The 15446-nt window shown below is 43.4% G+C and overlaps 1 protein-coding gene across 1 annotated transcript in view; it reads right to left on the bottom strand.

The window, feature by feature from the left end:
- The window catches only part of LOC132824766 (ADP-ribosylation factor-like protein 8B-A), a 90741-nt gene that overhangs the window by 14015 nt on the left and 61280 nt on the right, over nt 1-15446 (bottom strand). Inside the window, exon 5 of the mRNA XM_060839481.1 lies at nt 65-132. Coding sequence (XP_060695464.1) covers nt 65-132 — 68 coding nt within the window. The remainder of the gene's footprint in view (nt 1-64; nt 133-15446) is intronic.

Below are 15446 nucleotides of genomic sequence, written 5' to 3'. Positions count from 1 at the left end.
CAATTTATCATCACTAATACTCTGTATTTCAAAATATTCTGAAAAGAAAAAAACAAAGGCTTACATTTTTTCAATTAGCTGTTTCTCATCCAACGCATTAGGAAGGTCTCTCTTATTTCCCAAGACTAACACCTATATTAAAAGAAAGCACAAGTTGATTAAGTTGAATGAAGGACTTTTTAACCAGAATCAAGGCATTATTGTTTGTCCTTTCCAAATATGTTTTGAAGTCCAAACCTTTCTTTACATCCGAGGCCTTTTAAGAGTGGTTCTGATTTAATCAAATAAATAAGCAGAACAGCAAAATTAGGTATGAAAGGTGGTATCGAAGAAGGTTATTATAGCTCTTGTTAGAGGGAGTAAGATGTAAAGGATAAACAGTTATTCTTCTGTAGCAGTCAGCAAATTCCCAAGTGAACCATTTATCCCTAGAAGTTAGTATCAGTAGGAATCTGTAAGCAAGCCTTGTACAAAACAAGAAGTTAGCATTAACAAAACATTCAAAGTCAAATGGGGTTTAGAAAGTGACAGCCACTGATAAGAATTGGGGCAGACCACCATAAAATTAAATGATCTTTAACCGGTTAAAGTAAATATTAACAACATAAACCTATGACTTAGAATGGACATCTGTTCATCTTTGTATGAAGCAAGATTTGAATTTGGATAGTGAAGATGCACATGTGACCAACATCGCTTAACAGCACTGAATTTCTCTCCATATTTCTCAGAACCCTTCTACTATTTAGATTGAAAAGACTCTCTACATGTTTTAATTGATTAAATTATCATGAACCTACATTCAGCATCAGAGGTCAATTGTTGAAAGTTGCTGCACAACACACTTACAGTACAGAAGCTGCGTAGCAATTTATTCACGGAAAATTAAAATCCTTTACACAATTCAAAATGAAATTCTATAATAATTTTGCTAAAAGTGCATTTAGTATTTTGTCCAATTGTCAACTGAATAATAATATTTATCTTTTCATTGCTATCTCTACTATTAGAGACTTATTTTATAACCTTAAATGTACCAGAAAAGAAAGTAGGTGACACAATGCACCAGAACACTATCTTTCAATTCTGGTAGAAAGAAAATTAATTGGAATACAAGTCTCTTTCGGTGCCAATGTCATTATTGAGGTCAGCAGTTCCAGGTCGAATGGACAATTGTAAAATTCCAAAGCCAAGTTCTATTCAATAGCCTTTAAAATAATTCAAACAAATCAGGAGGGCAAAAAAGAGACATGAGGTGGCTTTGGCAAATAGCATTAAGGAGAATTCAAAGAGATTCCAATAATATATTAAGGACAAAAAAGTAACAGGTAGAGAATAGGGCCCCTTAAAAATCAATGAGGCTGTCTATGTGTGGAACCACAGGAGATGGATGAGATACTAAACAAATATTTCAAGTCAGTATACTTACTCTGGAGAAGGACATACAAACTAGGAAACTGGGAAAATAAATAGCGATGTCTTGAAAAGTGTCCATATTACAGAAGAGGAGGTGCTGGAGGTCTGAAAGTGCATAAAATTAGGCAAATCCCTGGGACATGATCTGATGTATCCCAGAACTGTGTGGGAAGCTAGGGAGGAGATTGCTGCGCCCCTTGCTGTGATATTTGAATCATTGATAGCCACAGATGAGAAGACGACTGGAGGGCATCTAATGTGGTGCCAATATTTAAGAAAGGTGGGAAGGAAAAGATCAGTGAACCTGACTTCAGTGGTGGGTAAGTTGTTGGAAGTGATTTTGAGAGACAGATTTACACATATTTGGAAAGACAAGGACTGATTAGGGATAGTCAAAATGGTTTTGTGAGTGGGAAATCATACCTCATTTACTTGACTGAGTTATTTGAAGAGGTGACAAAGACGATTGAAAAAGGCAGAATGATAGACATTGTCTATATGGACTTCAGCAACGCGTTCAACCAGGTTCCGCATGGTAGAGTGGCTAACAAGGTTTGATCACATGAAATCCAGGGGGAGCTAGCCAACTGGATACAAAATTGGCTTGAAGGTAGGAGACAGAGGGCAGAAGTAGAGGGATGTTTATTGGACTGGAGGCCTGTGACCAGCAGTGTGCTGCATGGATTGGTGCTGGATCCCACTGATTTTTGTCATCAGTATATTAAAACAGGGGTAACCCCCCAATTTAAATGTGTAGCACAGAAAAGATTTACCCCATGCAGGAATCTGTGAAAATTTGAGAGGCCAAGAACTATCCCAAAGGCCACTATTTAAAGTAAAAATTAACAAGTTTATTTCTTAAAGTATAAGAGAGAATAATGAAATAATAACTACATCCAACTCCCTTCTCTAACCTATCTTTTACCATCCCCTTCTACAATACTAGTCTGATAAAACACCCGATTACAATTTACCAAAAATTCAAATTTCAAAACCAGCCAGCAGTTGAATCTTCTTTTTATAGCTTCCTCCGTAGATTTGCTCTCCAGGTCAGTGTTATGTTTTTCTCTGTGCAAACTCCTTCTCGAGGCAGGTACCTCACAGTGAGTTCTAACTAGCAGCCTACACCTGTTGGTCTTTTGGCAGTTCTCCACCAAGTATTCATTTTCCCCGGTCTTATACCCCCAAAGCATCGGATTATGTCATTGGCTTTTAATATTGTCAATATACTAAATTCAAACTGGATTGGAGTTTGGTTTTTGATTAGATTAGATGAGGTTCCCTATAGTGTGGAAACAGGCCCTTTAGCCCAACAAGTCCACACCGATCTTCCAAAGAGTCATCCACCCAGACCCATTTCCCTCTGACTAATGCATCGAACACTATGGGCAATTTAGCATGGCCAATTCACCTGACCTGCACAACTTTGGACTGTGGGAGGAAACCACAGTACCCAGAGGAAACCCACGCAGACACGGGGAGAACATTTGTTTTGGGTATAATTTAAACTGACTGGCCTAATTCAAATTTGTTTTTGTCTCCAGGCAACCAGCTACCCTAGTTGCTGGACCACATGTTACATCGCATCTTATCAGAACACTTGGTGTGTCAGGTAGTTCTGCTAGTTTTTAATTCTCTTAAAAGGTACAGCACGCCCACATCTTCATAACAAGTATAAATGATTTACATGTGAATATAGTTGGTTATGGTTTGTACATTTGCAGATGACACCAAAATAAAGATGTAGTAGACAGCGAAGAACATCACCTTAGAGTACAACAGGACCTTGATCACTCCTTGACCAATGGGCCGATGAGTGGCAGATAAGTGTTTAATTTAGATAAAGGTGAAGTGTTGCATTTTGGTAAGACAAACCAGGGCAAATACACTTAATGGTAGGGCCCTGGGGAGTGTTGCAGACAAAGAGACCTAGGGGTGCAAGTGCGTAGTTCCTTGAAAGTAGAGTTGCAGCAGACAAGTGATGAAGAAGGCATCCACACACTTGCCTTTATTGGTCAATGCATCGAGGATTTCATGTTATGGCTCTACAAGATGCTGGTGAAGCTCCTTTTAGAACACTGCATTAAATTCTGGTCTCCTGCTGTAGGAAAAATATTGTTAAATTTGAAAAGGTTCAGAAAAGCTTTACAAGGGTGTTGCTGAAACTGCAGGGTTGGAGCTATAGCGAGAGACTGAATAGGCTGAGGCTTTCTTCCCCAGAATGTCTGAGGCTGAGGGGTGACCTTATAGAGGTTTATAATATCATGGGGGGCATGGATAGGGTGAACATTCAAAGTCTTTTTATCAGGGATGGGGAACAAAAATTAGAGGGCATAGGTTTAAGATGAGAGGGAACAGATTTGAAAGGGACCCGAGGTGCAATCTTTTCAGAGAGGGTGGTGTGTGCATAGAACAAGCAGCCAGAGGTGGTGGTGGTGGAAGTATTTGGATGGGTACATGAATAGGAAAGGTTTACAGGGAAATTGGCCAAATGCTGGCAAATAGGACTAAATCGACGATATCTGGTCTGCACGGATGAATTAGACAGAGGTGTCTGAATACATGCTGTAATTAGAATACTCTACAATTCATGCTACTTCCTTTTATTCAGTTATGGAACATAGACAGCTCTGGCTGGCCAGCAGTTATGACCCATCCTTAAGTTAGCTTGAGAAGGTAGTGATGAGCTGTTTTCTTGAACCACTTCAGTCTACATTAGGCAGGGAATTCCAGGATTTTGACCCAGTGGCAATGAAGGGACAGTGATATATTTCCAAGTCAGGATCATGAGTGGCTTGGAGGGAAACTTGCAGGTGGTGTACCTGCTGCCCTTGTCCTTTTAGAAGCAAGTGTTCGTGAGTTTGGAAGATGCTATCTAAGGAGCTTTGGCGAATTTCTGGAGGGCAACTTTTGATAGAAGCAGCAGTGTGTACTAAGTGTCAGCGGTGGAAGGAGTAGATACTAGTGGAAATGGTGTCAATCAAGCGGACTCAGTTGTCCTTGAGAGTTCTAGCTTCTTGAATGCTGTTGGAGCAGTACCATTCAGGCAAGCGGGAAGTATAGTGCCCTGTAGATGATGGACAGACTTTTGGAAGTCAGGAGGTGAGTTACTCGCCGCAGTATTCCTAGCCTCTGAGCTGCTCTTGTAGCCATTGTGTTTATGTGGTGAGTTCAGTTGAATTTCTGGTCAATGGTAATGCCAAGGATGTGGATATGGAGGATTCAGTAAACACCATTTAATGTCAAGAGTTGGTAGTTAGATTGTCTCTTACTGGAGATGGTCATTAACTGGCATTTATGTGGTGCAAATGTCACTTGAAAGTTCTCAGTCCAAGCTTGCATATTGTCCAGGTTTTGTTCCATTTGAACATGGACTGCTGCAGTACCTGAGGAATTGTGAATGGTGCTAAACATTGCACAATCACCAATGAACATCCCACTTCTAATCTTATGATGGAGGGAAAGTTATTGATTAAGCAGCTGGAGATGGTTGGGCCAAGGACACTACCCTGAGGAACTCCTGCAGAGATGTACTGAAGCTGAGATGACTGACCCCCAACAACCACAACCATCTTCCAATGTATCGGGTATGAATCTAACTCGTGGAGAGTTTGCCCCTTGATACGCACTAATTCTAGTTTTACTAGAGCTCCTTGATGGCACACGCAGTCGATTGTGGCCTTGATGTAAAAGTCTATACCCTCACCTCACCTCTGGAATTCAACACTTTTGGCCATTTTTGAACCAAGACTATAATGAGGTCAGGAGCTGAGTGAATCAATACATTCCACACCAATCTATCTGAATACAGCTTTGGGCCTCCCAGCCATGGTTCTTGATGGTTGTAATGGGTGTGCCAATCACCGTGGACCAATTTGGGCTGAAGTTAAAAACCTCGCCCTCGTCCTCCACAACTTTTCCCTGCCCCCAACCCATTTCGGTATTTCCTGAAGAACATAAACGCAGGAACAGGGCTAATCCCACAATAACTGTGCAAAGACCTTCATCTTATACCTGCTGTACTGAACATTTTTAATTGCAACTAAATGATGCAAGGTGACTTTTTTCGAGCCGAGTTGCAGGGATGCTGCTATTGGACGACTACAGAATTCTAATTTACACCTCATCTCGATCAATAGCTTCCTCCTTAGGATTTATATAATTATCATTTTTGCTAATATTCCACAACAGATAATATTGTTGCAACATGAGCACCATAACTGCCTTCTAAGCAATTAGCACTCGATAGTTAATGTTGGCTTAGTCAGTGACACCCACATCCCATGAATGAATTTTAAAAATTAGCTTTGCACAACCTATTCACTCACTAATGGGTTGACCAAAATGCTTACATTGTCCACTGATGACCACTTAATGTCCTCTTTTCATAGTTGCTGAAATATTTCCTTCAATTGGAAAAGCCCACATCAAACAACCAGGGACCAAACATACACTATCCTTGATTAAAATGTTTCTCTTCAACCCAGTCTTAAATGGCTTCCTCTCTTTATTTTGAAATTGTGTCCCCTAGTTCTAGACTCGTAAATCAGAAGAAAAGTCTTACTTGCATCTCTCCTGTCTGGGAGAAAGTGAGGACTGCAGATGCTGGAGATCAGAGCTGAAAATGTGTTACTGGAAAAGCGCAGCAGGTCAGGCAGCAGCCAAGGAGCAGGAGAATCGACGTTTCGGGCATGAGCCCTTCTTCAGGAATGAGGAGAGTGTGCCAAACAAGTTAAGATTAAAGGTAGGGAGGAGGGACTTGGGGGAGGGGGGTTGGAAATGCAATAGGTGGAAGGAGGTTAAAGAGAGGATGATAGCCGGAGTGGGGGATGGGCGCAGAGAGGTCAGGAAGAAGATTGCAGGTTAAGAAGATGGTGCTGAGTTCGAGAGTTGGGACTGAGACAAGGTAGGGGGAGGGGAAATGAGGAAACTGGAGAAATCTGATTTCATCCCTTGTGGCTGGAGGGTTCCTAGGCGGAAGATGAGGCGCTCTTCCTCTAGCCGTCGTGTTGCTATGGTCTGGTGATGGAGGAGTCCAAGGACCTGCATGTCCTTGGTGGTGTGGGAGGGGGAGTTGAAGTGTTAAGCCACAAAGTGGTTGGGTTGGTTGGTCCGGGTGGCCCAGAAGTGTTGTCTGAAGCTTTCCGAAAAGACCACTTCCTCCTTGACTCCCTCGTCAGGTCCACACCCCCCACCAACCTAACCTCCACTCCCGGCACCTTCCCCTGCAACCGCAAGAAATACAAAACTTGCACCCACACCTCCCTCCTTACTTCCCTCCAAGGCCCCAAGTGATCCTTCTATATCCACCACAAATTCACCTGCACCTCCACACATATCATTTACTGCATCCGCTGCAACCGATGTGGCCTCCTCTATATTGGGGAGACAGGCCGCCTACTTGCGGAACATTTCAGAGAACAACTCTGGGACACCCGGACCGATCAACCCAACCACTCTGTGGTGCAACACTTCAACTCCCCCTCCCAATCCACCAAGGACATGCAGGTCCTTGGACTCCTCCATCGCCAGACCATAGCAACACGACGGCTGGAGGAAAAGCACCTCGTCTTCCGACTACGAACCCTCCAACCACAAGGGATGAACTCAGATTTCTCCAGTTTTCTCATTTCCCCTCCCCCCACCTTATCTCAGTCCCAACCCTCAAACTCAGCACCGCCTTCCTAACCTGCAATTTTCTTCCTGACCTCTCCGCCCCCACTCCCACTCCGGCCTATCACCCTCACCTTAACCTCCTTCCACCTATCGCATTTCCACCACCCCTCCCCCAAGTCCCTCCTCCCTACCCTTTATCTTAGCCCACTTGGCACACTTTCCTCATTCCTCAAGAAGGGCTCATACCCGAAAAGTAGATTCTCCTGCTTCTTGGATGCTGCCTGACCTGCTGCGCTTTCAATACAATCTCAGCTCTCTCGTGTCTGGCCTTGGACGTATTTTGTAGGTTACAATGAGGTCACCTCTCATTCTTCAAAACTGTAGAGAACACAGGCCTTCATTTCCTAATCTCACCTCATAGAGCTGTTGGACTTTTGTTGCACTCTCCCTACAGGAATAATATCTTTCTTAAAGGTGAGAAGACCAAAACTGCATTACAGGCACCATTTAAACAAGGTTTGATACATAACTACTCCTGTGCTCAAATCCACTTGTAATACTATTAACCTTACTAGCTACTTGCTGCATATACATGTTAATCTTCAGTAATTTATTAACATTAGCATCTAGGTCTTTTCAATCCTTCAACCATAACACCCTGACTTCAGGCCGAACTCTCTCCCTTTAAAACAAATGAACAATTTACCATATTACCTCTCACCACTTAAAGGTTTTTTTGGCAACATAATCATTAATTGTTAAGATAGAGCATTTATGGATTCAGAGATAGCAAGGTTGAGGGCAAGAAAATACACAAAAACAAGTGCATTGAAATCATTGTCTTTGATATTTACACATGATAAACAGGAGAGGGGTCAACATATTTAATTCCAGGCTGTAGGAGAGGGATAGGAGAAGCTTGAAGCCAACATGATGTGTTTGCATCCACAGCCTGGTGGCAGCAGCACATTTTAATGAAAGGTTTTGATATGTGGAGCATATCTTTCAAGTGGTTGCAACTGCTGACCAAGATGGAGGCATGAAGGGGCAAGTGGTGAGCTGGAGCAGACACACATACAGTGTTCCATTTTGGGGACTGCCCCAATCTAGTTTCTCTCCACCACCTGCCAGAATAGGAAATTGTGAATAAACGAATAAAGATTAAGTACAAATGAGATTAAAATGCATGTAAATAGATCTGTCAGTGCTCGCCAGCAATATGTTTATAATGTCCTTCTACTCTCGAGTGGAAAACCAACATTACAAAATCTAATTTTTCTGATCTTGTCAACTGGCTCCCATTGCCTGTATTGTCGTGGGGAAAATTGTGGGAGTTTTTCTGGAGAAATTCAGCCTTACAATACAATACATTTGGCAAACTGGCTTTTTAATCATGATCACTAGGTGGTAAATGGATGTTTATTGTTTGATCTATGGAGCTGTATCTTGCTTGAATAGTGAAAATTCTGATTATTTCAATGCATTTTTCATGTTAACACCAACTCAGAGACAATTACGTTTCACACTGCATTCTACTTTGATCTTTATAAACCTTAACTCTATTTGCACTCAGATAATTACTGTAAAAATTTTAACTGGCCAGTGAACGTCTCATTCATCGCATCATTTTGATTATTCACGTTCCCTTCATTGGAGGAATGTTTAAATAATACAAACCGTATAACTGTAGTGTACTCAGGCTGAAACAAATAAGCTCACGAGAGAATTGACGTCTACAGACAATATGTAATTGTTCAAAAAATGAAGTGGGAGAAAAGAATCTGTTTACCTAGGAGAATAAGCAAAACACAGACAAGCTTTCAGCAAGTTTAATGATCGGAGAGAAAAGAATGCTGTTAATACATTGTCTATGTCTATGTCTATCAAACTCCAAGAGAAGGTAGGTGGTTTGCGATGGCACCACTTATCAGAAGGAGCCATGTTAGTGTCTGCTGACAAGCTGTATTGAAGGTCACAGTGATTCAACAATACTGTTGAAATTAAACCTAATGATCTATACCACAAAAGTCAGTTAGGGGAATAATTGGTTTATAATAATTAGCTAAAATCTTCAACTTTAACAGGAACAAAACCTGTTGATCAAATTCTTTAGAAACTTTGTGAACTTTGAGATTCTTTTTCAATGACTATTGTTACTGTTCAATCTCAGAAATAGTTCCCTCTATCATTAAACTTTGTCCCTGAAAATAGTTTAAACTATTTCGATCACTTCTAACCACAGCCATTATCCAAATGAGAAATTACATCAAGGAATGGGATTTACTAAGACAAGAACAATTTATTTATTCTGAACTCAAGCTAACAAGAGTGACACTGAAGGTTTCTCAGTTCTCGTTAGAATACCAGAAGACTTGAACATGGCTGGTGAAATTCTAATTTTATTGTCCTGTAATCAATAATCACCGGAAGCCCACTGAACTAGTTAGCAATTTCCCATCGATCTTGCATTTGAATTTCATGTAATCCAGACAGACTTTCTTAATGAATGTAGAGTACAAGTTGAGAAGGGTGATGCACATTCTTGACAGCACAGAGAGGTTTAATGAAAAAAGTGTAAAATTGTGAATGAAGGACTAAAATCCAACCAGATGGATAAACACTTCTCAGATCTATGAAGACTCATTAGCTTGCCAAATATCAGACAAATTATGGAGACATCTAAAAAACACACAGAAAATGATTATGCAACCTACCTCTTTATATCAGATATGGCCAGGCTATTTTTCAATTTTATCTGAATTCCAAAATAGTGATGCATGCTAACATGAAGGACTACACATCTGTAAAAGCTAAATAAAGCTAAAACAGACTGTGAAGCTTATGAATGTCAGCTCAGCTCAAAGATCACAATTATGCCCCCAAGTCAGAAGGCTAACTGGAACTTGCTTCGAGTATTTTTTAAAAGGAATTACAAGAATTAGCTTTATCGTCACATGTACTCACATGAGTTTACAAGTTGCCACTTACAATGCCATCTTAGGTACCAAGATACAGATTCTGAAGTACAAATTCTTAGGGGAAAAACATTAGAAAAGTAAAGAAATAAGAAATCCATAAATGAATTTTAAAAAATAGAAGATAAAAAGTTCAGAATAACAGCGCCTCCAACACAGACCGCACCAGGCTTCACCTGGAGGACGAGAGTCGAATAAACACTGAGATTGCGAGTTCAAATCCATGTTGAGGCCAGCAGTCTAACTGGCTTTCAATCCAAGGCTGCCCAAGGACAGGCAGTAAAAACGTTTTTAAAAAACACATGCACAAAAAAAAGAGAAAAAAAGAAATGAAATGGATGGAGCGAACGGGCAGTGATTGCCAGGAGGCCCAGCAAACATGACTCTTACCAAAAATGGCTCATTAACGACCTAATGGCATGCATTCAGGTACCAATCTTATCCCCATCAGCATTCCCACAACAACTCACCACTCATCTACCAAAAGACCAGCATCCTGAAGCCTGTGCCACAGTGCTGCTAAATGAGCACTGGCATTCCAATACTGCTCCACTTATTGATAGACTGTAACTGAATATGTTGGAGAGGGGGAAATGGCACCACAGGTCTCCGACTGAGATTGGGAGGTGTCCTGGTAGAGAATATAATGCATACGAGAGATGATCTCTTTCCAGAGGACTGGGGAATCCTAGTTTAAGGTTGCCATGCAGATCAGAGCCAGGTCTCAAATGGTAAGAAAGTCAACAGTGCCACAAGGAAGTAAATTCCTTTCTTCACTCTGCCATTACTGTTCTCTTGACTACGACCCATTCTGCTCTTGCACCCACTTCCCATCAAGTCACATGCCCTGCCACTCTCACTGTGGTCTGCAACATCTTCCCTCATTTGCTCTCAACCCAACACCTCCAACCTCCCCAAACTCCTATACCACGAACCCTACAAGACTCTGCACTGCCTACTCACTCACCTGGGACACCTCACCATCTTGTACCCACCTGCACCAGCACTAACAGCAGTGCTACTCACTTGTAGCTCAATTAATCCTTCCCTTTCCCTCACAGCCCCGAGGTGGAGGCAATGCCCCATGGTATTATCGCTGGGCTGTTAACCCAGAGACCCAGTTAATGTTCTGGGGACCCAGGTTCAAATCCTGCCACAACACGCTGGTTGAGTTTGATTAGATTAGATTACTTACAGTGTGGAAACAGGCCCTTCGGCCCAACAAGTCCACACCGACCCGCCAAAGCGCAACCCACCCATACCCCTTACCTAACACTACGGGCAATTTAGCATGGCCAATTCACCTGACCCGCACATCTTTGGACTGTGGGAGGAAACCGGAGCACCCGGAGGAAACCCACGCACACACGGGGAGAACATGCAAACTCCACACAGACAGTCGCCTGAGGCGGGAATTGAACCCAGGTCCCTGGCGCTGTGAGGCAGCAGTGCTAACCACTGTGCCACCGTGCCGCCTAATAACGAATTCAATAACGACTGGAACCAAGAGCCAAATGATGGCCATGAATCCATTGTTGAATGTCAGAAAAACCCTTCTGGTTCAGTAATGTCGTTTAGGGAAAGAAACTGCTATCCTTACCTGGTCTGGCCTGAATGTGACTCCTGACTCACAGCAAAGTGGTTGACACTTAACTGCCCTCTGGGTGTTTAGGGATGGGCAATAAATACTGCCAGGCCAGTGATGCTGTCATCCCGTGAATGAATAACGGAAAAAAAAAATAACAATTGGGCTTAAAGGGCCTGAACTGGTGAAAAGTGCACAATATTCAGCTCCCCATGAGGAGAGAATCCCAGTTTATGCATATAAAGAGCTATTGGGATGCTGAGATACATATTTCCCACCAACCGAATAAGTCTCACTCTTTATTCAACAGTGACTCTCACTGTAACCGGGCTCTGACTCGCTCATTGCGCATCACTTCTAATCATTGGCCATAATGCCTTCTCTTCCTTGTTTTTGCAAGTATCAGCAGGATGTCCACTAACGCCGCAGAGAAACGGTCAACTCCCTTCAGAAACCATCTCCCTGAACTCGGAGGATGACGATACCAAGTAATGAGGGGAAGCATCAGCAAAACTGGCTCCAGTAACTCCCTTCCCACCACCCCGCACCCCTCCTCCATCAGTCGAGACACTGTCACCTCAGTGGGAACATTAGTGCTAGGAAGTTAGGTAGGACAGGAGATAGTGAGCACCTCACTGTGACTGCTCCATAGTTGGCTAAGGAAGAATCTTCCCAGGCCCCTGGCACTCAGACAGCTGCCAGAAACCAAGTAGTTGGTCAACTCCAGGCAGGAGAGGACTCACCGCGGTTGGTCATCAGAGACTTCATCCAAATGCACAATGGAGCAACAGGAGCAGCAGTATGGGAGGCTTTGCCCAGAGGCTGCAGGAGTATAACGATCTGGCTGCTTCCATGTATAGGTTGGCAGCTGCGCTGGAGAGCCAGGTCCAACTCCTTCAGGGTCTGCTGGAGAGATACAGACACATGCATTCCATTGCCCCAGCTATTGGTGATCAGGATAGAAGGCATGGCAAAAGGGGGACCAGGAACCTTTGGGCAATGCCTCCCACACTGCTGCTCGTGTTCCTCCATTGCGCATTTGGATGAAGTCTCTGATTGCAAACAGCAATGGGTCCTCTCCTGCCTGGGGTTGTTCAGGTACTCGGTCTCTGGCAGCCCTCCGAGTGCCAGGGGATGATGTGATTATAGAAGTCAGGGAAAAGGACTGCGATATCATTAAAGGAATTTGCACAGACAGACAAGAGATTCTGAATGGCCTTCCATATAGATAAATCACTAGTGACATATGAAACATATCCCAGGCTGTTGTGTGAAGCAATGGAAGAAATAACAGGGGTGCTGGCAATAATTTGTAATTCCTCTCTGGCAACAGGAGAGATGCCAGAGGACTGAAGGATAGCCAAAGTGGCCATTATTCAAGAAGACAGGAATGGATAAAGCTGGCAAATACAGGGCAGTCAATCTAACCTCAGTTCTGAGGAAAAAAAATCACATGACCAGAAATAGTAACTGATTTCTCTCCAGAGATGCTGCCAGACCTGCTGAGTTTTTCCAGCAATTTCTGTTATTGTTTCTGATTTACAGCAGCTGCAGTTCTTTCAGGTTTTATTTAGAGTAACCTCAGTTGTGGGGAAACTATTGGATGCAATTCTGAGGGACAGAATTGATCTGCGTTTTGAGAGGCAGGGATTAATCAAGAATGGTTTTATTAAGGGGAAGTCATACCTGACCAAGTTGATTGAATGTTTTGAAGAGTTGACCAGGTGCGCAGATGAGGGCAATGTATTGTTATAATCTACTTGGACTTCAGCAAGGTGTTTGAGCAGGTGCTGCATGGGAGACTGGTAGCAAAGGTAGAGCCCAGGGAATCCAAGGACATTTGGCTAATTGGGTCCAAAAATGGCTGAGTGACAGGAAGCAGAGGATGTTGGTCAAGGGATGTTTTTGTGGCTGGAAACCGGTGACCGTTGGGGCTCTTGATGATTATGGGAGTTATAAATGATTTAGCTTGAAATGTGGGAGGACTGATCAGGAATTCACAGATGATAGGAAAATTGGTCGGGTGGTAAATAGTTGAGGAGGATAGCCTTGGACTACATGAGAATATAGGCAAAAGTGAGGAGTTTAGGTCAGAGAGTGGTGATGGAAAAGCACAGCAGGTCAGGCAGCATCCAAGGAGCAGGAAAATTGACGTTTCGGGCAAAAGCCCTTCTTCATCAGGAATAGAGGCAGGAAGCCTCCAGGTAAATGGGGGGTAGCTGGGGAGAAGGTAGCAAAGAGTAAAATAGGTGAATGGAATGCCTACCTTGAAGAAGTTCTCCTCCCCTCTCCACAAGAATCTCAGTGAGTCTCTCTCTCACTGCAACCACCAGGTCATCTCCTCTGCCCTGGAGCTCTTCAGCCATGTACTGAAACAGACTCACTACCACAGCCACATTTGCTTTCTCAGTGCCTGCCTCCATAACCAACTGATCCCACATGGACTCCAGACTACATTCAACCCAGCGCAGTTCGGAATCAAACAGAATAGCCAGTACAGACTACAGATTCAAAACCACCAGCAACGGTTCTCCTTCAGGATCCTCCGCTCCACACTTGCAGCCATGTGCCGGCATCTAACCTCTCCAAAGTTAAGCCCTGCCTCAGCTGAGGGCCACACTCTCCCAGAACTGGAAAGGACCCACTCTGTACTATATTCCAAGAAGAATTCAAACGCTCAACAAACAGTATTTCAACACCATCTCAAACATCAAAAATTGTAAGTACAACAAACTTTTATACACCCACCTCCATAACCAGCGCTCCTCACACATTCCAGAAGATTCCCCCGGCCTTTGGAACTGCTCGGACGCCATTAGCCGTGTGGCTGGTACAGCTACCATATCCTCACAGTGATCAATGATATCACTTCCGCCCCCATCATGGCCATCTCCGTCCCTCACGATTCCTCATGCACCACACGTGACATCACTTCCGCTCCCGACGTCATCACTGACGTCACATGTTAATCAACTTCCACCCCCTCTACTGCCGTGTTCACCACCACTTCCATCCCCACAAATGCCACTCACCTGCATTCTGCCAACACATAGATAGGGTAAACAGGAAGAAACCTTTCCGCTTGATGGAGGAATTAATCACCAGGAGGCATAGAGTTAAGATAAAGGGGCAAGAGATATAGAGAGGTTGCGTGGAAGATATTTTTCACCCAAAGGGTTGCTGTTCTCTAGAACTCACTGTTCGTAAGGGTGGTAGAGGCAGGAATCTTCATAACATTTAGAAAGTATTTGGATACATAGTTATGATGGCAACACATAAAAAGCTACTGGCCAAATGCTGGAAAATGGGAGAAGATTTCAGCAATTGATTTTGACTGGAACTTTGAAGAGCCTTTTGTAGACTTCTGTGATTCTATGACACTCCAGTTGGCTGTAGCTCGCAGTGATGCAGGATGATGCCAGGAGGCATCTAGGCAGATGAGGGATCATGTGCAGTCCCTTGGAACAGTCACCTCAGGATAGACCTGGAGGTGGCCAGGCCCTGCACCACATTCTGCCTCACCTCTCCAACATTTGGAGGCTCATGAGGGCTCGCTTGTCTGAGGCAACAAGACCCTCACCATGTCAGGACTATGCAGATACAAATGGCCAGGGGTCACCCAACCAAACCTCCAGGGCCAGTGGATCTCCTGTCAGCCAAAGTGAGGAAGCAGGTACTACAGGATGTAGTGTGTGTCGATGCTGCCCTTTTTGAGGGGTTCTGGCCTGGTCCATAACAAGTGGGAATGAGGAAAAGACGAAAATCTACTGAGGGTGCTTTAGTAAGACGGTCTCATACAGCATGGAAACAGACCCTTCAGTCCAACTCGCCAACCAAGTTTCCCAAACTAAACT

This window comes from Hemiscyllium ocellatum, chromosome 19 (assembly GCF_020745735.1).
Source record: "Hemiscyllium ocellatum isolate sHemOce1 chromosome 19, sHemOce1.pat.X.cur, whole genome shotgun sequence".
Taxonomy (NCBI): domain Eukaryota; kingdom Metazoa; phylum Chordata; class Chondrichthyes; order Orectolobiformes; family Hemiscylliidae; genus Hemiscyllium; species Hemiscyllium ocellatum.
This window is presented reverse-complemented; position numbering and strand designations above follow the sequence as displayed.